Consider the following 26,718-nt stretch of genomic DNA (forward strand, 5'->3'; position numbering starts at 1 on the left):
GCGGGACTCGAACCTACGCTGCTGATCTCTGTCATATTTCCTGCTGATTTGACTGGCAGATGAATTAACCGGTTGTATATTTTATTTATTTATTTTTTTAATCGACTGCTTTAATAATCCTGCTTTTTATAGTTTGCAAGACAAAACTGTAATCCTGAAGGTTTCTCAACATCCAGAGGGAGGAACTCCGTTGTTTCACTTCCTGTGCAGTAAACATGGCGAGACGCAACACCGCAGGGCAAGAAGACGATGCACAGGTTGTCACACAGCCAGTCAACAGCTTCTGACCAATCACAATCCAGGATTTAATTAAGAGAACCCCCGGATCTTCACATCCAAAGTGCTTTCTGATGTCAGTGAAACCTGTTCGCTTCTTATGAGACGTTAATGTGATTCATTAGAAATAAACCAGGCCTCTGGGAGAGCACTTGGCAGCGATTATGACAGATTATTTACCTCATAAAGTGCTCTTGACCATACAGGGTTTGCACAAATATCTGCGTACACTTACAATGAGCTTGCAATGAGAACAAGAGAGAGAGAGAGAGGGAGAGAGAGAGAGAGAGAGAGAGAGAGATCGTAAAACCATCGCCCCAAATACAAATTTACTACAGAGAAAATATTTAACATCGACCCAATAAAACTCACGCAGCGCCGCCTGAAGTAAGAGATCCATTTACAGTGACACGGTCATACATCAGAAAACAGAAATAAAAGATTTCTGAGAAGAAGAAAGAAAAAAAAAAATACACACAGAATCTCTGCTTACGACAAGAGTAAGCAAAAGCAGCGAGTCAGGAAGAGGACATGTCCACGGGGGGGAATTAAACAAAACACTATTGATTTTTTGATTCAATTCTACCGGAGCTATAAATGAATAATGAGGCTGTTGGACAGGAGCGCCAAAGAACCGTCTCGGAAAAGTCAGAGCGCTTTCCTTAGACGATCCGATCAACCGAGACCGTAGATTAGACAAACCACGAAAAAGACTGTAGATTGGAAAAACAAACCACGACACTTCTCCGACGTCTCTGACTCGACTCGCGAGAGCCTCCGAGTCCGATTCGTTTGGTAATCAAATTTGGACACAACAAACTGTTAAAATGCACATCAACGTCTCGAAAAATTATAACTCGGTGTACATGCAAATGAGATGCAAATTAGAACGACATCGAAACCCTACAACCCTGCTGCAGGGATTTAATTTGCATATTTAATCCGGATTGGCTCTTATAGTTTACGATGTTATAATATGTTTGAAAATAAAATTATTCTCATCTTTCATTTATTTAAAAAATTTAAAGACTAAAAACAGCAATTTATCGGTGGCGAACGTAAGTGCGGTGGACAGATTTAGCTTCAGTTTCCTTTAAGATTTTATTTTTTTTATGTAAAAAGCAATTTACAAACTTTAACCAACTTGTGTTTTGTCCAAACCTTGAGGAAGTCAAAGTGCTTGAGCATGTGGGACACTTTCTCAGCGTTTCTTCCCTCGTTGAGGAAGTCGAGCTCGAGAGGCATGTTTCGTTTAGCTTCTTCTACTAGCCACAAGAACGCGAAATCTGGAAAGAGCCAATGAACCACCTGCAGGAGAAACTACACAAACACACACACATACACACACACACAAACACACACATATGTACTTATTTATTTTATACAGTTCTGGTATATTCATTCATTCATTCATTCATTCATTCATTTTCTACCGCTTATCCGAACTTCCCGGGTGTCTCAGGTGTCATCGGGCATCGAGGCAGGATACACCCTGGACGGAGTGCCAACCCATCACAGGGCACACACACACTCTCCTTCACTCACACACACACACACACTACGGACAATTTTCCAGAGATGCCAATCAACCTACCATGCATGTCTTTGGACCGGGGGAGGAAACCGGAGTACCCGGAGGAAACCCCGAGGCACAGGGAGAACATGCAAACTCCACACACACAAGGCGGAGGTGGGAATCGAACCCCCAACCCTGGAGGTGTGAGGCGAACGTGCTAACCACTAAGCCACCGTGCCCCCTAAAGCATCTAATATCAACAAATCATTGAATCATCTATGGAAACGATTCATACTGATTCAAACAACATACGATGTACAAATATAAAAATCCGTTAAATATAAAATGTTAGATGTATTTAACTTGAGTTTTTTATGTTAATTGTTAAATTCAGGTATTTATATTCACACTAAATCTACAGAAAACAGAGAATTATTGGATTACAGAACAAACTACACACTGACCTCCATCACCATGATGTCCTTGGAGCTCTGAGCCTGAACTTTGGGATGCTGCACCTTGACCGCCACGGTGGTGCCGTCAGCCAGGACGGCCTTGTGGACCTGAGCGAGAGACGCCGCCCCCTGCGGCTTCTCCTCGAAGCTCACGAACAACTCGTCCAGCTGTAGGGAGGAAATACAGAACGTTTATACAGATTTTTAATATTCAATTCAATTCAAGCTTATTTGTATAGCGCTTTTTACAACGGGCTTCGTCTCAAAGCAGCTTTACAGAACATGAACATAGAACAGAAGTTAAACATTAATTAACGTAGTAAAAAATTAAGATACATATAGTTCACAGTGTGTATGTATGTATGTATGTATGTATGTATGTATGTATGTATGTATGTATGTAAGTATTTATTTATCCCCAATGAGCAAGTCTGAGGTGACTCAGGCAGCAGTGGCAAGGAAAAACTCCCTTAAATTGGTAAAGGAAGAAACCTTGAGAGGAACCGGACTCAAAGGGGAACCCATCCTCATATGGGTGGAACTGGGGGTGAGATTACAAATATACAGTCAAACAAGTGTTGAATTGGTGTAAAGATCACATAGAGTTCAGATCTCCTCTTGGTATCATAGAGTCCAACTGGAGCTGGTAGATCTGTAGATGTCTCAGGATTTTTATAGAGTCAGCCTCATCTCAGTGGAGGTCCAAAATCTTCATTGCACGGAAGACAAATATAATATAATATGAAATAAGGTGCTACATGCAGGTCGATTCCCATCTCCGCCTTGTGTATGTGGAGTTTGCATGTTCTCCCCGTGCCTCGGGGGTTTCCTCCGGGTACTCCGGTTTCCTCCCCCGGTCCAAAGACATGCATGGTAGGTCGATTGGCATCTCTGGAAAATTGTCCGTAGTGTGTGTGTGTGTGTGAGTGAATGAGTGTGTGTGTGTGCCCTGTGATGGGTTAGCACTCCGTCCAGGGTGTATCCTGCCTCGATGCCCGATGACACCTGAGATAGGCACAGGCTCCCCGTGACCCGAGAAGTTCGGATAAACGGTAGAAAATGAGTGAGAGAGAGTGAGTGGACAAAATGTTAGCAAGAAAATAAGATATTGTAATTCATAACACAATGTCGAGCCAATGTCGAAAATAATTCCCTGACACCACAGGTACCGTTGACCTAACCACCACGAGGAAGTGACGCCAGTTTCCACCTTATTTGTGAGAAATAATAAAGCACTAATAAATCCACTTCAGGCATCAGCAGGCAGCATTGTTTGCTAAGTAGCAGCTGAGTCAATACAACGCACAAGCAATTCTCTCGCATTAAACATCGTGAAATCTTAGTTATTTACAAAAAAAAGCGAAGGCACAAACCACACAGCCCACCTTTAAATGAGTGCGAACGCCACTTAATTAAGGTCAAGTGACTCCATTTAGCCGTTTCTTTTTTTTTTTTCCTTTTTTTGCGACTGGGTAAACACACCTCTGGGAAAAGACAAATAAGTGTAAAAAAAAAAAAAAGAAAGAAAGAAACAAAGAAAGAAAAAGAATAGGAAATTAAATGCTGAAAAAAAAAAACGCACACATTACGATTAAAATAATGTCTACAAATTCTGGAGAAAATACACTGCCTCGTTTTATTTCGCTCATCGGGCATCGAGGCAGGATACACCCTGGACGGAGTGCCAACCCATCGCAGGGCACACACACACTCTCTCATTCACTCACACACTCACACACTACGGACAATTTTCCAGAGATGCCAATCAACCTACCATGCATGTCTTTGGACCGGGGGAGGAAACCGGAGTACCCGGAGGAAACCCCCGAGGCACGGGGAGAACATGCAAACTCCACACACACAAGGCGGAGGCGGGAATCGAACCCCCGACCCTGGAGGTGTGAGGTGAACGTGCTAACCACTAAGCCACCGTGCCCCCCATTTTGCAATGTTAAAAAGCCACAAAAATCTCACTATTTGCTCTGATAAAAAATAATTATAGGAGTTAACAAAAAAATAATGATAGTTGAGTTTCAGTCTCTGAATGTACCATTGTACCGTTATGCCAAATGACCATAGACACCATTTGTTCATCTCTGTAGTGATCTCTTTTTCAGTTTAAGGTCTATCAGCGCTGTACAACTTTGGGATCAATCAACAATTAAGCTGAAATTCTTTTTTCCATCATGAATTTATTTACATTTACACCAATTTTGCAGATACACTTATGTCGCATCTCATTTTTATACAATTGAGGGTTAAGGGCCTTACACAAGGGCCCAGAAGTAGACGCTTGGTGGACCAGGGATTTGAATTCACTACCTTACAATCAGTGGTCCAACACCTTAACCACTAAGCTAACCGCTTCAGCCTCACACTTTTCCCCACCGTCTACTGCATTGCTTCAGAAGAAAAAGATTAAGAATCTTGAAATCATGGCCTATCACCACTCTAATATGTGTGAAGGAAAGAGGACAAACTTATCAATCATAAAGCTCGGCTTCATCGCTTCTCTGGACAGTTCTAACACAGCCCATGTGACTGTAGGCCATCTATCTGAACAGACAGCGTGGCCCAGCGGGAACATCAGGAACTCAGCCATCCAGTACTCTTCACCAGGCAAGACAACACAGCCCACGGCTCTGTCCGAGGACGGTTCAGTCAAACGTCGTGGAATGGGATGTTTTATGAACAAAAAAGCAGTTCAGAAATCTCAATAGGTGTGTTCTCTGAGGAAAGTATGACTGTGGGAGCAAAACTGGCCAAGCTGGAAACAAAGGACAAAATCTGCAATACTATTAACAGATATACATATTAGCATATCATCTTCTCACAAGCTGAAAATCATGGAATTACCGGGAACGATGCTGGAATATATCCCTAACTTGCAAGGCAACATGCGTACACCAGTTTACACATCTTGGAAATTTACCTTCATGCATGTTGCTGAGGATAAGAAGGAAACTAGAAGATCAGGAGGAGTCCAAAGAACTAGAAGAAGAACCTGCAAAACCCCACAAAGACCTGCAAAACCCCATAAACCTAGATCTAATGCTCAGATTAACTCAACACCTCGTATACACGGCAATCACCTTAATGACATAAAAGTCTTGATGGCTAATAATGACAAGATGGAAAACGTCTGCATGTTACATACATCGAAGATTTGTAATCATTGTCTGTAGCATATCTCAAAGAACATGCAGGTAGCATCAAAAAAAAAACCATAGCAGGAAACAAAAAAAACAAACAAGTGTCCAAATCTGACAACAAGGAATATGTAAACTCGGCTTGAAACTTTAATGCACGATGAGACAAATATATACGGATAGAGGAATGGCAAGCTGGCGAAGACGATGAGTAAAAGACCAATGACAGGGTGGAAAAGGACCAGAACCAAAACAAAGACATTGAAGAAAGACAAGTGCAAAAAGCATGGAGAATGATTCTGGTAAAAGTAGGAGTCAAAACTTAGAGTCAAACCTACCCTAGAACCAAGTCATTCACTAAATTCCAGGGGTTTCCTTACCACGACGTAAAGTGGGCATGTTTCCGGAGGTCTTAAAAAAAAAAGAGCATGCTACGAAGGACAAACCAGTCATACGGGTAGATTTCTTTTAGAAAACAAATAAACAACCAAAAACCAGGGGGGCACGTTATCTTATTGGTTAGCACGGTCGCCTCACACCTCCAGGGTTATGGGTTCGATTCCCGCCTCCGCCTCGTGTGTGTGGAGTTTGCATGTTCTCCCCGTGCCTCGGGGGTTTCCTCCGGGTACTCCGGTTTCCTCCCCCGGTCCAAAGACATGCATGGTAGGTTGATTGGCATCTCTGGAAAATTGTCCATAGTGTGTGAGTGTGTGAGTGAATGAGAGTGTGTGTGCCCTGTGATGGGTTGGCACTCCGTCCAGGGTGTATCCTGCCTCGATGCCCGATGACGCCTGGGATAGGCACAGGCTCCCCGTGACCCGAGAAGTTCGGATAAGCGGTAGAAAATGAATAAATGAATGAATGAATAAACAACCAAAAACTACGGTTATGGTTAGGGTTAGGATTAGAGTTAGGGTTAGATTATCAAATAGGCCACGCCTACATGATGACGCAATATCTGTTACGCTGTTCTGAAATCCCTGGAAATAAGTGCCTGCCCAAGAACCAAAACATTTTTGCCAGTATACGGTGTTGTGTATGGTGTTACTCGATGTGATATGTGGATCCAATCGGAAAACAGGCCCCGACACCGGAATACCACTAGTTTCTGTCAGTGACAATCTTATACACTTACCAAGTACCACATAGCCGCATTGTTTAGTACTGGATTGGAAGCCACATTCTATCTTTCTCATGCCAAATGATTCAACTCTGTAGTCACTGTGCATTGTATAAATGACCTTCAGTTTTCTGAAACACATTTTAAAATTGACACAAGGGATTTTATCAACACCCGTGATTGATAAGGTGCCACTCAGTCCTGGTTTTCTCCTCACATTGCTGGGTGAGCTGCATTGTTTGGCATGCAGACATAGGACTTGCCTCACAAACTCACTGCAGACGGAGAAGCTGTCAAACAGACTGTGCTACGCTGGAACGCACTCATGAACCCCTGTCTGTCAAAGCATCACAAATTCGAATGAGTGACGGAATGGAGATTTTTTTGGAGCACTTCACAAAACCTCACTTATATTTGGTTATTTAAGTAAAAGAACCAGGATAGCTATGCTTATCTCTCTTTTTTGCCTTTTTCTATTTTCCTCGCGATCGATTCAGTGGGCCAGAGCAAGTTGCCGAATTATTAACGCGGCTAGCTTAACCTCGATGAGCCGCATGATCTGCCCCAAATCTGCTTTTTGATGGATTGTCCTCGAATAGACTGTCTGTATAAATAAGAGAGAAATTTCAGAAATTCAATTATGTAAATGCAATCTAGAAATTGTCCAGTTCTGTTTCCTGAAGTATTTAATTTTCTCAAACCCTCGATATAAACATATTATGTAGCTAGATGATGGGTTAAAAAAGGTTTCTGTAGAAGTACCAGCATAATTCAGAAATAAACATTGTGCAACAAAAAAAAAATAGCAGAATAATTTCCAAGCCATACTGCAGGGGCAACAGTTCCAGAGCCATCCACAGTAACCATAGCCTGGGGTACAAGGATGCTGCATATAAAACAGAACAGTTAGACATATCATTGTCCTCCAAGAGCTGGCCCATTTCCTGTGATTCCCGGGTGCTCACAGAGCGGTAGAGGCTAGATTCACGTGTCTTGGACCAGGAACCTGTTAGTCCTTACCTTCCTAGAGTTCTGATTGTGCCAAATAAACATAGTTCAGTATGGCAGGCTACACTACAGTAGACTCTGGGGATTCTAGAAAGATATCTGTTAAATCTGAGAAGGCACTAAATAGTCCATAGATTTGGCTGAATGGTCATATCCATATCCACTTGGGTTGTACCTTTAGTATGCATTGTTCACCTGGAAAGGTAGAAGAATCGGGGCATAGAAGCCTTAATTATGGCCACATATATATTACAGCAGTGGTCCCCAACATTTTCTTTCGCCGCGGACCGGTCAATGTTTGATCATTTTATGGCGGCCCGCTAGGGGGTGGCGGCTATACGATTAAATTAAAATTAATCATTTTGATTTAATTGTATTTAAACATGCCTTTTTAACTCACTACAACGCTAAATCAATGAGAACCCTGAGCTTGTTTCTTTACAACGAGACGGTTCCATCTGGGGTAATAGGAGACAATGACACCCGAAGTGTGTTGCTTATGTCCAGGTTTATTCCGTTGTTTTGTTTCGGTTGCCGTCACTGCAGAAAACCCCGCTTCACACAGATAGCATGTCGGAAATGGCGATAGGGATGTAAGTGCTGTGGTGACAATCTCAGGGTATTCCGCCATGACTTTAATCCAGAACACCGGCAGAGTTTCTAACTTTCTAACGACGTCTGTTTCGTGCTCGTTTTTGCTAATTTGAGGGTTAAATTTGAGCAAACACAATATACACGTACACCAAGCACTGTTAAACATGACAAAGTACCGGTGAACAGAGAGAAGAGCGATACACACCTTCTCTCTCCACCAAAGCTACAACGCCACTGCCGCTTGCAGCCGCTCAGCTCCAGACGTCGCCTAAACCCGGCCCGATATCATGATATTTTGCGCATGCGCGGTATTGGTGCAGCTTTAGGTGACGTCTTAACCTCTCGTCCATGGAAAGTTGCACAAACCCGAGAGAAATACACCACAGTAAATAAAATGGAAAAATTTAATGTTCCTCTGGCCCATTTGGTCCACGGACCGGTACCGGTCCACGGCCCGGGGGTTGGGGACCACTGTATTACAGCACAGTGGAATTCTTTTCTTCACATACCCCAACTAAGGAGGTTTTGGGGTCAGAGTGCAGGGGCAGCTATGATATGATACAGCACCCCTGGAGCAGGAAGGGTTGAAAGTCTTGAACCCCAATCCTCTGAGCAACAACCCAGAGCCTTAACCAGTTGAGCCACCACATCCTTTGCATGCTTGTTTAAAACTACAACTGATTTCCTAAGGCCATCAAGACTGATAGTCCAATTAAGCACTTTAATTAATTAGTCCTCTGACAACCACCCAAGTCACAACCAATGGTACAATTTACAGTCTGTTGTTGTTTTAGTAGATTTTCATCAGCTATTTGATGTGAGTCCACACCATTTTCCTGTTTTCAATCAGAATCATTTAATGGAACATATCGGTCTTGAGCTGCCGATGGTATTCCTAGGGGTATATTAGCAGATTGACCACCCTTGCTGAACGCTGCATGAGTAGTAGCTGAAGTAGTATGACGGATAAGCAATCAGGTGGGCTCTAAATTTTGTGGTTGGTTCCCACCTGGGAACTACGTCATAATACTTCAGCGTACACCCAACCTGTCTTTTGAGTACGCTGAAGTAGTATGACGGATAAGCAGGAAGGTGGGAACCAGCCACAAAATTCCGACCCCACCTGCCTGCTTATCCATCATACTACTTCAGCGTACAAGGGTGGCCAATCTGCAAATAAGCCTTCAAAGCAAAACACTACGTTTACCTTTTCCAGTTGAACGATGCATACTAAAGGTACAACCCAAGTGGATTTTGTGACGGTCCTGCCCCTAAGGAACAGCCACACATTTTGACAGATGCTGTCTGAGCCCAATGGCTTCCAGCTAGGATGAACCCCAGAGCACACGTTTAGGCTCTCACCCTGTGCAGTTATGTAACTTAATGCGTAATGACCCAGAGGCTGTGCGGATACACTCTCCTGCATCACTTACCTGTAGGATAAAATTAGCTCCTCTCAGCTTTGTGTTATTCATGGCAAGCTTCGAGCTTCTCAGCAAGCACGGAATACTAATCAATTTCAAACAAAGCTTAAATCAGACCATATGTTACTATAACAAATGAGTAACACACAGCTTTGAAAGAGAGCTCAAGAGCAGCAATGCAGCCCCACATGGAGTCTCTCTGTTCCGAACATGCACCCCTCCCCTCATGGGACTGGGGTAATGGAGGCAATTAGACAGTAGGGAGGTTAAGGAGGAATCCCTGGAGAGCCATAGTCATTAGTGAAGCCCGGTTCAGTGTCATATGCAATATGTTCATCCTACAGAGAGACACAGAGACCAAGGCAGCTGCTGGTATGTCGGCATGTTACCATGAAAAAAAAAAACGATGTTATTACTCCACAGTGGCGTTCTGGGTGGCACACTGCAGGTCCAGGTCACATCCCACCCACACACAAGTATTATCTTGATGTCTTGCCCTCTTTTCTTGAGGCATTTCGTGTGTCCCAATAAACCGGTCCATCCACTCTATAAATGATCTGATGTTCTGAGCTGGCTGCTATTTTGCTTAGGCTTATCTAAAGCCACACTCGAAGGAGCAGCAATCTGTTGGCGTCTATGATGACCTGATTACACAGCGTGACCTCTGAACTAACCGCTGGTGTACCAAGAGTAATCTCAGCTGGGATTGGGACTGTGGGTGGAATGATTCAAAGAGAGCTTGGTGCCAAAATGCGAACGTTATATAAGTCGTCTTGTCACGTGGAGTTTTTAATCAGTTCAGGATAATACTGTAAATCTAAGTCTTCAATATGTCAGTGAACAAGATAACTATTTTTTTTAGAAGAAGAACTAAATGATCAAATACCCAAAGAGAGCTCCCAAGCCTGATGATTCGTAACATCAAGAATCAAAGTAATCGCTATCAGAAGCATATAAATGTCTTTCTTGTCCTGTGTCCTTCTCCCTTCAGTAAACTGACATCATTCACCCAGTGAATTTTATGTTCGGTCTATCGATTTGTCTGAAATGGCAGAAAGATATATTTTTAATAAATCGTCATAGGAATCATAGCTATCTTCTTGGTAAAGGGTCAAAGATTTTAAAGGTCATTCGTATTATTCGCTCCAGCATCTGTGGGAGGACAACGGACAGCAAAATAAGGCGGCGTATTCTGAGGGAGGATGTCGTTCCAGAGAACACCGCGAGATCCTTTATTAAAGAAAGTCAGACACCGGGGAGAAAACCGCCATTGCGTTGACAAAGAGATGAACACTGTTGTGTGTAGTTAAGACATTCCAAACACGGAGCTGGGAATCCTGTAGGAGCTAGGGATTTCAGAGTGAATAATACACCCACCCGTCTTCCACTCTGACCGACGATCATAGCAGCAGGTAAAGCATTTTTAAAAAGGCCACCTTAAACCACACGACGCTGACGGAACGCATGGCAGAATTGAGTTCACCTGGTTTCATCTAAACGGTGTACAGAACAGTTCACGCTAATCCTATTCATGGCTAATTATACCAGAATTAGCATCGATTAAAGGCCATCTTGTCGTAAAGGTGTCGCAAGTGCTACAGAAACGACTTCTTTTTTAATACCTCTGACAAAATAGGCTCTTTGTCAAGCTGCTCGTTAATCTTAAGTCAAAATATGACACAGCGGTCCTGATAACGAGGAGCGAGAAAATAAATAACACAATTTGCGGAGCAAATTTGAAAACAGAGATGTTACAGAAAAGAAAATGTCTGGACTGACAGAGGAAGTCAAAAGTAGAGTCTTTGTGAATACTGTATAAGGTATCATACATGGTACCTTAGTGGCAACAGGTCTCCTAGGGTGTTCCATTCAAGTTTCGCTGGAGTTTTGCTTTAAGTGACGTGACATACGGCTAAGTACGTTGACCCGTACTCAGAATTTGTTCTTTGCATTTAACCCATGCAAAGTGCACACACACACAGCAGTGAACACACACACACACCGTGAACACACACCGGGAGCAGTGGGCAGCCATTTATGCTGTGGCACCCGGGGAGCAGTCGGGGGGATTCGGTGCCTTGCTCAAGGGCACCTCAGTCGTGGTATTGCCAGCCAGAGACTCGAACCCACAACCTTAGGGCTAGGAGTCAAACTCTCTAACCATTAGGCCACGACCGTAACTCAAAACGTGACAAACTATGTCCGATATTTGTCACTTTCAGAAGAAATATTTGTCTAAAATGGTTTAAAGCCACAAAATATTTATTTTATATATATATATATATATATATATATATATATATATATATATATAAAAATTTTGTAGCTTTACTTCAAAGTTTGTTTGCCTCCAAATTGGAGTGTTTTTACATTGGAGTGTCCCAATATCTCTGTGTCCTTAGTCAGTAATCTGACGTTTATGATGAAGAGACTCTGCATCACGTCCTCAAGGTATTTCAATGTTCCTTCATGAGATCTTGAGAAAACAAACAGAAGTATCACTGAAATCTTTCAGCAGCAATCAGAATGCTGTGGTGAGTGTTATCACACAAACCCACACTGGCAGCTTAACACAGATGGGTGCTTTAAAAAGCAATTTGTGTGTAGCTTAACCTTGCCCTGTTCTCTCTGCCTCCAGTAGGCCTGGCTCTTTTCAGCCAATCCTCTTACGAACCGCACTGAGGATGATGTTTTAGCGATTGTTGCAGCAGTCATGATATTGGACACCAAGTGAAAGTGACTCTGAGGTGTTACTGATACTTTACAAATTTGAACCAGGCAACAACGTGAGAAATAATTGGAAACAATCTGCAAAATATGTCCAGTTCTACACAGTAGTACAGTTTTCTAATTAAACTGATACATACAGCAAAGCTAGTTTTCAGCTAACAAGGTTGTAGCGTCGGTAATTTTATATATATATATATATATATATATATATATATATATATATATATATATATATATATATATATATATTCTACATACACAATACATGTAATCTATCAGATAAAAAATACACTTTATTTATATATATAGATAGAGACAGAGAGAGAGAGAGAGAGAGACAGACAGAGAGAGAGACAGATAGAGAGATAGAGAGAGAGAGAGAGAGAGACAGAGAGACAGACAGAGAGAGAGACAGACAGACAGAGAGATAGAGAATAGAGAGAGACAGACAGACAGAGAGATAAAGAGAGAGAAACAGAGAGAGAGAAAGAGAGAGAGAGAGAGAGACAGACAGAGAGATAGAGAGAGAGAGACAGACAGAGAGAGAGAGAGAGAGAGAGAGAGAGAGAGAGAGAGAGAGAGAGAGAGAGAGAGAGAGAGACAGAGAGAGAGAGAAAGAGAGTCTGTCTACAAACTGTTTTGGTAATAATTTAGTAAAAGAGTGAAGAAGACACTGAGCACTGAGCCCTCGAAGGGACTCGTCTCTCCAGCACACAGGAGGTAGAAGCTCTGGCTCTGAAAAATGGCGAGGCTTTAATAGGAAGCTCTAAGTAGCTCTTAGACCCGCCGTTTGATAGCACATCTATCAGAGCGAGGGGTCTCACAGAAAGTCATTACAAAAAGTAATAAAAATAAATGCTGAGGCGACAAAAGTGACCAAACACCGATGTTTTCATTTGGAACTGGAGACGTTTGTTTGATATCGCATCCTCACACTTAACAAAAAGTGTAACTCAACAATACAGACGATTCGGGGTACGTATGAAAAAAATCGAAAGTTTATCATTTATGTTAGAATTAGAATTTATTCAAATAAAACTAATGGAGTCTAGAAAGAGGTGGGATGTTAATGACGCGTCGATCATTCCGATCGATTCGCCGCCATGTCCTGTCAACATGTGGAAACGTTCTCCTTGTTTACATTTCACGGAAATTTAAGGAGTTCTGGCTGTCATCGGAAAATGGCCTAGGAACGGATGTTTGGTGGATAATTAGCCGTTTTTTATAACTAGCCCAACACAAAGGCTCACCAGGCAATGTGCGATCGCAAGTAACAGACTCTGTTTTTTAGCCGTGCCGCTAGAGACAACATAATAGCTGTGGTGGCGGTGCAATACGCTAACATTGTCACTGAGCTGTAATTAAAACACGCTGTAATCATGCTTTAAAACCGAACACGGGCTCCACCTCTCGTGCCGACTCCTGCGTGTTAACTACATCGGCTTCGGAACGAACACAGGACGTCGTGTATCATTATCGGTGTGTTCATGGAGAAAATGACTTTTTCTTTTATGTCAAATACACTTTACTATCACTAAACTATCTGTTTTAGGTCTTTATGAGAAAAGAAGAAGAAGAAGAAGATGAAGAAGAAGAAGAAGAAGAAGAAGAAGAAGAAGAAGAAGAAGAAGAAAAAGAAGAAAAAGAGGAGGAAGAAGAAGAAGAAGAAGAAGAAGAAGAAGAAAAAAGAAAAAACTCTGTCGTCCTCCTCCCTTCCTCCTCCTCCTCCCTCCTCCTCCCCCTCATCCTCCTCCCCTCTTTCGTCCTCTTCCTTCCTCCTCCCCCTCCTCCCCCTCTTCTTCCTTGCCCCCTCTCCTCTCCCTCCGCACCTCCTCCCTCACTCCTCCTCCTCCTCCTCCCTCCTCCTCCTCCCCCTCCACCCCCATCGTTTCTCACCCCTTCGTACCTCCTCCTCCTCCTCCTCCTCCTCCTCCTCCTCCTCCCCTCCCCTCTCCTCCGCCCCCTCTTCGTCCTCTTCCACGTCCGCCTCCACATCCTCCTCCTCCCCCTCCTCCCCTCTTCTTCCTCTCCCCTTCCTCCTATCTCCTCCGCCTCCTCCTCCCCCCCCTCACCCTCTTCTTCTCATCCGACTTCCCCCTCTTCTTCCCCTCCCCCTTCCTCCTCCTCCTACTCCTCCTCTCCTCCTACCTCCCCTCCTCCCCTCTTCTCTTCCTCCTCCTCCTCAAAGGAAGAAGAAAAAGAAAAAGAAAAAGAGGAGGAAGAAGAAGAAGAAAAGAAGAAGAAGAAAAAGAATAAAATAAAATAAAATAAAATCACCCTTTTGAACTTTGCGCAGTACAAAAATCTCAACATACAAAAAAAATTCTCTTTTTTTTCCATTAATTATTATTTTAAAAAAAAGCAACTTTCAGAAAAAAGGCAAATAATAAATATTTCTAATATTAAATGTACTTTATATATAATATATAAATGTCTTTCCTGAAAATTTATAGGGAACATTTTCAGCAATTTTTTTTTTGTATTTATGTTTGTTTTTTGGCTTAAAAGATGTTTTAATACAGTAAAAGGAAACAGAAAAAGAAGAAGAATCACATCCTCAAACCCAAGAACGAAGAAAAGCTCCTGTAACATAATATACTCGCTTAAACAGGTCCAGAATAATTACAGATAACAAAATATTCCTGAACATTCCACCGGTCATGAAAACAATACATCATGACAGCATGAAGTCATCGCCGACTCTTTTGTTTTTCTCTTTGGTGGCCCAATGATCTCATTTCTTCCAGACGTAGCATCACCTTCGTCCTCGTCCTCCTCCTCGACCTTGTGATTAATAAGCGCTGGGGTTAAAAGAGCGTTGCTTTCTGAGATATGTGAGCACTCGAGACCCACAAGCCTTTAACACCGTTCTGCCTTTGGTGAACATATGTTTTCTTAACCACTGTAAATCCATTATTCATTACAAATGCTGTACGTGAACGTGGGGGGATTTTACCTCTTCGAATTTAAGCCTCGATGTTAAACGATGTTAAATAAGCATGTTTAATCCAACGTATTAGCAGGTTCCAATTTCCTTCATATAATTATTATTGTGTATTTTAATTTTTTAATTTTAACAATTATACTTTCCGGGGCACGGTGGGTTAGTGGTTAGCACGTTCGCCTCACGCCTCCGCCTTGTGTGTGTGGAGTTTACATGTTCTCCACGTGCCTCGGGGGTTTCCTCCGGGTACTCCGGTTTCCTCCCCCGGTCCAAAGACATGCATGGTAGGTTGATTGGCATCTCTGGAAAATTGTCCGTAGTGTGTGAGTGTGTGTGTGAATTAGAGTGTGTGTGTGCCCTGTGATGGGTTGGCACTCCGTCCAGGGTGTATCCTGCCTCGATGCCCGATGACGCCTGAGATAGACACAGGCTCCCCGTGACCCGAGAAGTTCGGATAAGCGGTAGAAAATGAACGAAGGAATGAACATTTAAACCATGACGGAGCTACGAAATAAATATCTGGCAACACACTAAGTAACACTGTAACTGTGTTTTACTCCTTTTATACCAGGGCTGATTTAGCAATGATAACAATTTTGTATTTAATAAACATCTGTTATTAATCGGGTCCCTTGCTTTCTTTAAAAATAAAAAAAAAGAGAGAGAGATGTTAATAACTTAATAAAAAGTGCTAACAGGAACTGTCTGGTTTTATGGATGTTCCTCACCATTAATAGCATCAACGTACAGTAGGTTTCATTCCTCAAGTCGAGATTTCCAATGGTCTATAAATTTACGGGAATAAAAGCAATAAAACATTTCAGGATGTGTTTTTAGGAGAATAACGTTTGTTGTTGTTGTTTTTTTTTCAGCAAAACATTGTTTTATGAAAGCGATTTTTTTAATAGTCGCATTGTGACTGTTTTAATCAAACACTTTACACAGTTCAAAAACTAAGAAGAAGAAGAAGAAGAAGAAGAAGAAGAAGAAGAAGAAGAAGAAGAAGAAGAATCCGAGGTACCACAAGAGAATTTGAAGATGCACTCAGATCTTCATCTTCAAATTCTCTTGTGGTACCTCGGATTCAACTCACTACTATGGGTGCCAGATCTTTTAGTTATGTTGCCCTCCACCTATGGAATTCTCTTCCCCTGGATGTTTGCAATAGCGAGAGCTTGTTGACTTTTAAAACGCGTCTTAAGACTTATCTTTTTATACAGGCTTTCTTATAACATGTTTTATTAAGTCTTAAATGCACTTTATATGTATATGCTGTTTGTTTATGTGTTTTGTTTTATGCAGTGACCTGTATATTGCTTGTAAGGTGACCTTGGGTGTTCTGAAAGGCGCCGTGAAATAAAATGCATTATTATTATTATTATTATTATTATTATTATTATTATTATTATTATTATTATTATTAAGAAGAAGAAGAAGAAGATTTTATCCCATCCTTAACATAAAATAAAAAAAAATCACCCTTTTGAACTTTGCACAATACAAAAATCTCAACATTCAAAAAAATTCTCTTTTTTCATTAATTATTATTAAAAAAAAACAACTTTCAGAAAAAAGGCAAGTAATAAATATTTCTAATAATTTCTAATATTTCTGTAATTTGTATACAATATTTAAATTTCCTTCCTGAAAATTATAGGGAAAATTTTCAGCAATTTTTTTTTTCTGTATTTATGGGGTTTTTTTTTATGGTCTGTAAATTTACTGGAATAAAAGCAATAAAACATTTCAGGATGTGTTTTTAGGAGCATAATGTTTGTTGTTGTTTTTTGTTTTTTTCAAAAAAAAAAGCTTTTTTTTAATAGTCGCATTGTGACTGTTTTAATCAAACACTTTACATAGTTCAAAAACTAAAAAGAAGAAGAAGAAGAAGAAGAAGAAGAAGATTTGATCCCCTCCTTAAAATAAAATAAAATAAAATAAAAATCACCCTTTTGAACTTTGCACAATACAAAAATCTCAACATACGAAAAATATTTTTTTTCATTAATTATTAAAAAAAACAACTTTCAGAAAAAAAGGCAAATAATAAATATTTCTAATATTAAATGTAATTTATATATAATATTTAAATTTCCTTCCTGAAAAATATAGGGAAAATTTTCAGCAATTTTTTTTTTTTTCTGTATTTATGTTTGTTTTTTCTTATGGTCTGTAAATTTACTGGAATAAAAGCAATAAAACATTTCAGGATGTGTTTTTAGGAGAATAACGTTTGTTGTTTTTTATTTCTTATGAAAGCGATTTTTTTAATAGTCGCATTGTGACTGTTTTAATCGAACACTTTACACAGTTCAGAAACTAAGCACTGGTCTATAAAACATGGAGAAAACGAATCGTCATGAAATGTGCTCTTGTACGTCTCACAGAAAAGCGGTAGATTTACGATGCCTTGAGTGCAATAAAATTTCAGACACATACTCCGTTTTCAAATTTTCCGTTTGTTGCATTTCTTTTGCTACAAACAGATAAATGGTGCACGTTTACAAGCGGAACATCAGCGTGACTTAATCGATCACCGCCTGAGTCCTCGAAGTGAATAATTCGCTTTTAACTCTGCTTAAGAGGGGCATCTTGTGCCGGTCGCTTCTCCCACCGAGCATCGGATCAGATTAGAGTGCGGGAATGAAAAGCAGCGGCACGTCGGAGGTGGAGGAGAAGGAGGAGGAGGAGGAGATGCAGAAAAACATCCCGACAGAGCAGGAAAAGTGTTTATAATCTCAGCCACGCTACGAGAAACTGTAAAACAAGTGACTGTATGAATAAGGAAGCAGTCACAGCTGGGCTGCATGTAATCATCACAGAGCGAGTATTAAAAATAAGATTCACACTTAAGCACACTTAGACATTATCTGTTCTCTGTGTGAAATAAACACGCTGCATTTATGGCTGCATTCAAGAGAGTGTGTGTGTGTGTGTGTGTGAGAGAGAGAGAGAGAGAGAGAGAGAGAGAGAGAGAGAGAGAGAGAGAGAGAGAGAAAGTGAGAGAGTGATAGAAAAAGACACAGAGAGAGAGAGCAGAGAGAAAGTGAGAGAGAAAGTAAAAGAGTGATAAAGAGAAAGACAGAAAGAGAGATAGAGAGAAAGAGAGAGAGTAAAAAAGAGAGAGAGAGAAGGAGAGAAAAAAGGAGAGAGAGCAGAGAAAGTGAGAAAGAGAGAGAGAGAGAGTGATAGAAAAAGACACAGAGAGAGACAGAGAGAGAGAGCAGAGAGAAAGTGAGAGAGAAAGTAAGAGCATGATAAAGAGAAAGACAGAGAGAGATAGAGAGAAAGACAGAGAGAGAGAAAGACAGAGAGTGAGTGAGAGAGTGAGTGAGTGAGAGAGAGAGAGAGAGAGAGAGAGATGGAGAGAGAGAGAGAGAGAGAGAGAGAGATGGAGAGAGAGAGAGAAAGACAGAGAGTGAGTGAGAGAGTGAGTGAGTGAGCGAGTGAGTGAGTGAGAGAGAGATAGAGAGAGAGAGAGAGAGAGAGAGAGAGAGAGAGAGATGGAGAGAGATGGAGAGAGAGAGAGAGAGAGAGAGAGAGAGAGAGAGAGAGATGACTTTTTTTCATGTCACCTGACTTTTCATTTTCCGCACCATCAGGATGATGATTAGGAACACACACAGCCTCGAGTGCTTGATTATGTGTTTGTGGTGAATCAATCGTTCTTTTCTCTTCACTTTACATTTTACAGAAGGTGAAGAAAGGACAAGCAACAATACGGCGAGGAAGACGTGTTTGTTACGTGTGTATAAAGTTTGTGCCCTGGTTTCTGCACTGGAGCTACAGTCCTTTACATCGTATATAACATATACAAAACGTACATAAACGTTGTGACATTATGTCTGACGTCACCATCACTTTCATCCTAAAGCTTACATAATTCTGTGTCATCGCTCAGTGTTTGTGTTTACATCGGCGATAAAAAGGTACAACTGGTGAGGAGTGGAGTGGAGCGTCGAAGTGAGAGAGAGAGAGGGGGAGAGAGAGAGAGAGAGAGAGAGAGAGAGAGAGAGAGAGAGAGACAAAGAGAGAGAGAGAGAGAGACAAAGAGAGAGAAAGTGAGAGAGAGAGAGAGAGAGATAGAGGGAGAGAGAGAGACAGAGACAGAGACAGTGGGGGGGGGGAGTCTATAACATGTTCTTGAAGCTATAACATATGTCCCATAGAAAGTTTCCCTGTTTATAACCTTACACAGACTTTTAGTGCATGAAGACAAATTTCAGCTGCTTATGAATAAACATTCGCAGCATCTCCGAGAGCAGAAATGGGTTTGAGAGCAACATTTGTGTGAAGCAAAATCTTTCCGTTTGGTTTCATTTTCTTTCCAATTTCTCTATGAATATATCGGCTAGTAGGCTAGGTACAGAAAATATACAGACTCTTAAATCCTGAGTGTCTGCATTCATACGAGCTTCATATTAACCAACACTACGTAGCGGGACACGACAAAAGACGTCCGATCCTGAACATGTCCACAACCGAACAGGAGCAAACTCCATTTTTAGGCTTCTGCAAAAAAAAAAAAAAAAAAGAGTTAAAGGATTGTCTGTTGTCGTTCAGTGGAAGTGGAACGCAGGAAGTGACAGAGAGTTTTATTATTTTTCTTTTTTACCACAACCCGAAATGGATGGAGTTTGGGAGAAGATGTCCTGATCCAGACATCGATCTGATCGCATCCTGTACAGGAGCCTGATGGGACACGGCTCTCGATAAGATTTAACTTCGTTCGCCGCTCGCATTCACACGGAAAAGAAGAGCAATCACTTTTAGCCGTGCTACGCTCCTATTCAGCACGGTGCCAATATATACAGTGGATGAATAGCTTGTTAATGGAGCGGATATTCGTGCTGAAGAGATGAAGAGATAACATTCTGCTGCGGGGGGATACGAGGGAGAAATTCTGCGTGTTTATGCTAATATTCTAATCTTTTATCGGGCTATAAAAGAGAAAACCCAAATGGTATTTATCATCTTTTGAACTGGCGCACCAACTCTTTATTCGTTTTTATCATCATTTGGAAAAACCTTAAGCCCCACATCCGAGCATCACGAAGCTAAAACACCGATTTTTTTATTTATTTTATCGTTCCCATGCCGAATGGTTTCCGCTTTGATTTTACGAATGCCGGCGAGCGGAAAGTTAGACCGGCAACTTCCTCTTTACGATGAACAAAAATAAATAAATAAATCAAGAGTGCTTTAAAAGACTTCCCGAGATTTAAAGATTTCAGTTTCGAAACCCGGATCACAGACGTCGCTTGAAGAATATTATCGGACGATCGGAAGGGGCGGAGTTAAACGACGATCCTGCTTCACAAGTATTTCAAAGCAGGAATACAATAACCCATTTTTATTTATTTATATATTTATTTGTTCTCAGGTATCAATTATCACTGTAGCAAGTGAGAACTTTGATAATCTGCGAATTTTGACAAATCTGCTGCAGGCTTCATTCCATTAAACTGAACAGATTCCATTATTACTTCTAATATTATTCAAAACCCGCCCCACACCATTTTACTAAATATACTAAATAAATAAATAAATAAATAAATAAATAAATAAATAAATAAATAAATAAATTTATGTATTGACGTTTTATATAAAAAACACAACTTATCCAAACAGGCACAAAATGACACGTTTTTCGATTAAAACTTATTTTAAAAGAAATACGTGAACTTACAAACATACTTAGTAGCATGGGCATAATGTCAATATGTTAAAGCTGCATAAGGCCATAAACACTTTGTAAAAAATTTTTGCCAATTTTGTTCAAGTCTCAAATTCTAGCTAAATTGTGTCAGCTGTAAAAAAAAATAGCTAGAAATAATTACTTTGACATGAGAAATCAAAATAAAATAATTAACATCATTAATATATATATATACAATTAACATAATATTAAGGTGGGGAACGGTGGCTTAGAGGTTAGCATGTTTGCCTCACACCTCCAGGGTTGGGGGTTCGATTCCCGCCTCCGCCTTGTGTGTGTGGAGTTTGCATGTTCTCCCCGTGCCTCGGGGGTTTCCTCCGGGTACTCCGGTTTCCTCCCCCGGTCCAAAGACATGCATGAAGTGTGTGAGTGTGTGAGTAAATGAGAGTGCGTGTGTGCCCTGCGATGGGTTGGCACTCCGTCCAGGGTGTATCCTGCCTCGATGCCCCATGACGCCTGAGATAGGCACAGGCTCCCCGTGACCCGAGAAGTTCAGATAAGCGGTAGAAAATGAATGAATGAGTGAACGAATGAATGAATAATATTAAGTCCTTTTATTTTGGAAAATGTTATTTCCAGTTTTTAAGACTTTTAATACAAAAATTGTTCCATTTTCTCAATACAAACGATATAATATCAGAAATATAAGAAATGCCATTTTTGACACATTAAGTGCACATGTGAGATGCCCCATGAGATGGTTTTACCTCAGTTAGCTTTCCCAGCTAAATTGCTGCATTAGTCTAATGTGTTTGGATCATAAATCATCAGGCTACAAAATATAAGCACAAGCACATACTAACAGGTCGTAAATCAACAGCCGGCTTTTTAAAAGAACTGATAATAAGAAGAACCTGGAGGCGAGATTGTAAAAGGTGAGTAAGAGTCTATCTGATAAGCATCAGACTGAAGCTAATATTATAAAAGTAGCACAACGACCTCGGATTTGTGAAGAAAAAAAAAATCTAACAAAAATCCTAGCATGTGTCGTTTACCTAGAGAGCTTTGTGTTACTTTGCTCTAAGACAGTGAGGTCAGTTTCCATCCCATCGCTGTTTAATAATTAGAAAAGTCTCGATTTAAAAAAAACAGTAAGATAAAAAAGCCCCGCCCACTTATCTTCTATTGGTTCACAAGACCAAGTTGTGCGAATAGAGAAGTCAGCGAGATACAGACACCAAAGCAAGAGACACCAGAGGATGATGCGACTTTCACTTCCTGTGTCCTGGGTCTTTTCCCCTTCAGTGAAAGTTTGGTCAGAAAACGTAAAAATATTCTGGTGCCTTTTCTCTCGTTATAGCTAAGGGTCAAAAATCATAAATTCTACAGATTAACTACAAAATGTTAGCACCTCGGAGAGAACAGTAACCATACTACAGACAGGAAGTGCATATGGTATTATACATAAAGTAATAAAATCAGTTAGCTTCGATGTGTTTTCTATTTCTGCCCTGATTTCTGATATTTTGCATTTTTTTAATTTAATTAAATTTTTATATTATTTTTTGTGGAAAAACATCCTTCGTATTGCATTGTGGTATTGTTTATAATTTGTCGCTTGTAACATCTTCACCTGCAACGCAATGACCCAAAAACCCCAACACTACCAACCCCCCACCCATACCCCCCAAACCACCAGAGGGAGCCCTCGCCTGAATATTGAACCAGTTACTTCCGGGATACTTTTCGCACTTTAAAAACGCACTAATGCCCCTTTACCACCGAGGCAGTTTGAGTGCAGGTTCGGAGCCTAATTTAGAACCAGTTCTTTCTGTTTCGACCGCCAAAGCACCGGCTCTGAACCAGGAAAAGTGGTTCTTAAGTAGCACCAAAACGTTGCTGGTCTAGACTTAAGAACCGCTTGTGTCAGGAGCTGTGGGCGGGGCTACTGTTAGCGCATTTGATAATGTACCTTAAGTATACTAATGTTTAATACACTTTTACTTTACCGCGATATGATACATTATCAGCACACATGATAGTAGGTAGCTACATGCTAAGGCTAAAATTTTTCTGTGTTAACGATAAAATAACGTTATGTACTTTATCGATTACAACCTCCGTTTATACAGATTACACGGAGCCGCACGTACACGTCGGATTCGCCGCGTTTGGATGCGTTTGTAGGTTCACAAAGCCATGAGCATTAACAGTAAAGCGACATCCGCCATTGTTGTTGTGTTTGTGTTTGCCGCTGCTGCGCTAACGTTTATGCGCTGGGTAACGTGACACGTATACAGTGACGTCACACTGTGACGACTCTCTAGCCGGTAGAAAGGCAAACCGGTTCTTAGAAGGTTCGCCAGTGGAACCAACTTTGAACCAGCACCAGCGCTAGCTCTGAACCAGTACCCGGTTCATTTTGGTGGAAAAGAGGCATTAGACTTGGATTTCGCTCTCGCCGACCATCTTTTCTCGCTTGTTGTTGAATATAAAAAAATTAAGTATGAAGTAAATTGTAAATTATTACGTAATTATGTTCCGCGTATCCGTTCAATCCAACAATGGCGACTTCACTTTACTTGCGATTTTAAATGACACCTGCTGCCGTCATCGTAACCTTCCATGTATCTGCAAACTTTTTTTAATGTGAATAAAAATAAGAGTTACGTCTCGAGTCGATGTTCTACGCGATGAAGCAAAGCCTTATGGAATTGGCTGTGCTCCTGTTGAGCAGCATATTGCACAGTGCAGCGTTGTGGCATTTTCCATGCGCCGAGAGCTGAGCAAACAGATTGGAAAATCATTTCTCACTACACATGCCTGCACTAAAGTCTGAACTTTCCTATATCTCTGTGCCTCTTTGCTCTGTTACAGTAATAAAGCTTTCGAGTCTCGTGCGAATAAGAAGGAGTTTAAGTGATATCTTAGCTTTAGAGTCCACGGAAAATGTACAAATGTTCTGGAATCCTGTAACTTTTATAGGTTTTTGCAGAATGTCCAGGAATTATGGTTTATTTTTTAAAAATTCTATACTAAATACTGACTGAGGAAGACGAATTCGTTTAGCGCCTCGCTAAAGCTAATATCGTAAAGGTGAAGGTCAAAATAATGCTCTGGGCTTCAAAGATGAACGACGTGAATCTTCACCAACTATATCCAAAAGATTAACAATTCTTGATGTATGTCATTTTTTTTACCTACAGATTGATTGTGCTAATCTAGCTAGCATGTTTATTTATGTTAAGCTGATGTTAGCGATGATCAAAAACAAATACGCTTGATAATTAAAAAATAATGGAATAATGAGTAAAGAATAAAAGAATGGGAGCTTTTATTGGAAAAATAGTATCGACAGGATGGTGTATAGAACCTAAGAGAACCTTTCCCCTTAAAAAAAAACGGCTCTATGTCAAAACCTCGAGGAGTGACGAACTTTTCATATCGAAACATTTCTAAAACGAGTCGAAATGGGTGCCAATACTTCTTGGAGTTTTCTCTCGCGGTTTTGAAATGTTTTGAAATGTCACATGAAGTGTTGTGGAACGGTGAAGAAACACATCATGGAGTTGTATTGAAGGATGTATTACTGCTAACTTTTAAAACGTTACTCCATCACGTCAGCTGTGTTTTGGAAAGATCCGGTAACAGACCGCACGCGTCGGAGACAAATACGCCTCTGAGCGATGAAGAACGAGATAGTGTGAGAGAAAGAGGAGAGATTAATCGCAGCTGCCAAAAGACTTAATGCATCAGTCTGCCCTCAAAGTGAGCTGCTAAAGCTCTGGCGGTGGCCCGCCGCTCAAGTAAACGCCCCGGATGAATCCACACGTCCTGCGCATCATTAGAGAAATTATGCACATTTACATGCTCAGCTGGTTGCAGTGTAATTGAAAATGCAGCATCGGCGCCGTGAGAAGCTTCTCGCAGACACGCCCCTGTCTCCCACTCGTCTCTGTTATATAACCAGGCAGAGATTCGGCGGATCGGAGGCTGAAGCTGAAGCTCGTCTGCCATCTGTTGTCTGCTGCTATGCACTAATACAGCCATGTTTTTAGATGGAAAAGTCTCTTAGAGATGACCTCACGGAGATGAGATCACGGCCCCGGCTCAAGGCTCGAGGTAGCACGGAATAATGGCGACGTGAACGATGGCGCGGATGTAAATTTCCACTCAGGGAACTCCGTCAGTTATGAAAATAAGCCTTTATTTTACTTGACCTTCCTAGTACATAAATGTTCCCTGAAACTCTTCTTCATCTTCATCTTCTTCTCTCAAGGACACTATGACCAGAGAAGGTTCTTTTTTTTTATTCTTATACTCAGGAGGAGAAATAAACCCAAAGATGGAGGTTAAGGAAGTGACTGATGGGTTCTTCGCAGAAGGTTAAGTGAGTGTTAAGGTCTGATCCACCTGCTCGGATGGAGTGTTAGCTCAGCTACGGTGACTGGACACGGAGCGTTCTGTCATTACACACCTCACTGTGCACTGAACTGCAAAGATACCACGAGCAGAACCATCACCAAAATGTCCTATCACCGGCTAAGCTTTAGTTACGCTCCGCTCTCGTGCTGTTAGGGAAAAATAATCGCCGACGAGGTGATTAGGAATAAATAAAACGTGATTTTTGATTCGTTCACAGCTACGATTAAGGTTTAAACAAGCTAGCGCTGGTTCTCACGTTATTTACGATGCTTCAGGGTGCTGTTACTGTAAAATATCTCTGTTGCCAGTAACTGGTAACAGTAACTTTGCTTCATAGGGAATATTTTCCTATAACATCACTATGGTGAATTCATTACTTATTAATAGCATTATTGCTCAAATTAACGTTATTTATATTGTATTGGAATTGTAAAAAAAAAAAAAAAAGGTGGAAAAATAGGAATAAAACACAAATAATCAACTTTTTTTATAATAATAATAATAATAATAATAATAATAATAATAATAAAATTTAATAATAGAATTTCCTGTCTGTAGCCACACCCACTTTTCTATTCATTTTCTTGTTTTGGTTTTTCAGATTTTTTTTTTTCGTTCCTTTGGTAAAGTCCTTTTTGTCTCAAAAAAAGGAGGAAACATAGGAATAAAACACAAATAATCAACTTTTTTTTTAATAATAATAATAAAATATAATAATAGAATTTCCTGTCTGTAGCCACGCCCACTTTTCTATTCAATTTTTTTTTTTTTGGTTGTTCAGATTTTTTTTTGTTTCCTTTGTTTGAGGAAAAATAGGAATAAAACACAAATAATCAACCTAAAAAGAAAACGAATAGAAGAGTGGGTGTGGCTACAGACAGGAAATTCTATTATTTTATTTTATTATTATTAGGAAACTCATAAACTGACCGAATTGCGATAATCAGCTCTAACATACGACGCTTAAAAGTCCACGTCGTTTCTCGAACGTTCAGGAGAAATCTATAAAAAGCCGTGAAGTTTTATGCCTCGGCTGAGTGATAAAAATCTGTGGCTGTAATTGCCGCTCTGATCTTGGAACGAAGACAATGTGCCCCATAAGCAGGAGGAAATATATAATCAGTCCGACGGCGCTCGCTTTCTCCTTCGCACGCAAATTACTGCCTCCGAAACATTCGTCACAATAAAGCCGCTAAAAATACACGGCGAAGTCAACAGCACAAGTGTGCAAAAGAGCGTTTGCTTAACAATGACGCTAAACGAGATGATTTTAATTACGCACAACATAGTGTGTGTGTGTGTGTGTGTGTGTGTGTGTGTGTGTGTGTGTGTGTGTGTGTGTGATTTCAGATAACTTCTCACCATAGTTTGTGAGGATGGCGGAATTTGGATCGCGCTCTTCTTCACGAGGAGGAGAA

General features: G+C 40.8%; 1 protein-coding gene across 3 annotated transcripts in view; it reads right to left on the bottom strand.

The window, feature by feature from the left end:
• The window catches only part of adck1 (aarF domain containing kinase 1), a 118,087-nt gene that overhangs the window by 51,124 nt on the left and 40,245 nt on the right, over positions 1 to 26,718 (bottom strand). For all 3 annotated transcript variants that reach the window (XM_047821472.1, XM_047821470.1, XM_047821471.1), the window contains 2 exons: positions 2,257 to 2,415; positions 1,438 to 1,596 (listed from right to left, as the gene is read on the bottom strand). In XM_047821472.1, the coding sequence (XP_047677428.1) occupies positions 1,438 to 1,596; positions 2,257 to 2,415 (318 nt within the window). The remainder of the gene's footprint in view (positions 1 to 1,437; positions 1,597 to 2,256; positions 2,416 to 26,718) is intronic.

This window comes from Tachysurus fulvidraco, chromosome 12, assembly GCF_022655615.1.
Source record: "Tachysurus fulvidraco isolate hzauxx_2018 chromosome 12, HZAU_PFXX_2.0, whole genome shotgun sequence".
In the NCBI taxonomy this organism is placed as follows: domain Eukaryota; kingdom Metazoa; phylum Chordata; class Actinopteri; order Siluriformes; family Bagridae; genus Tachysurus; species Tachysurus fulvidraco.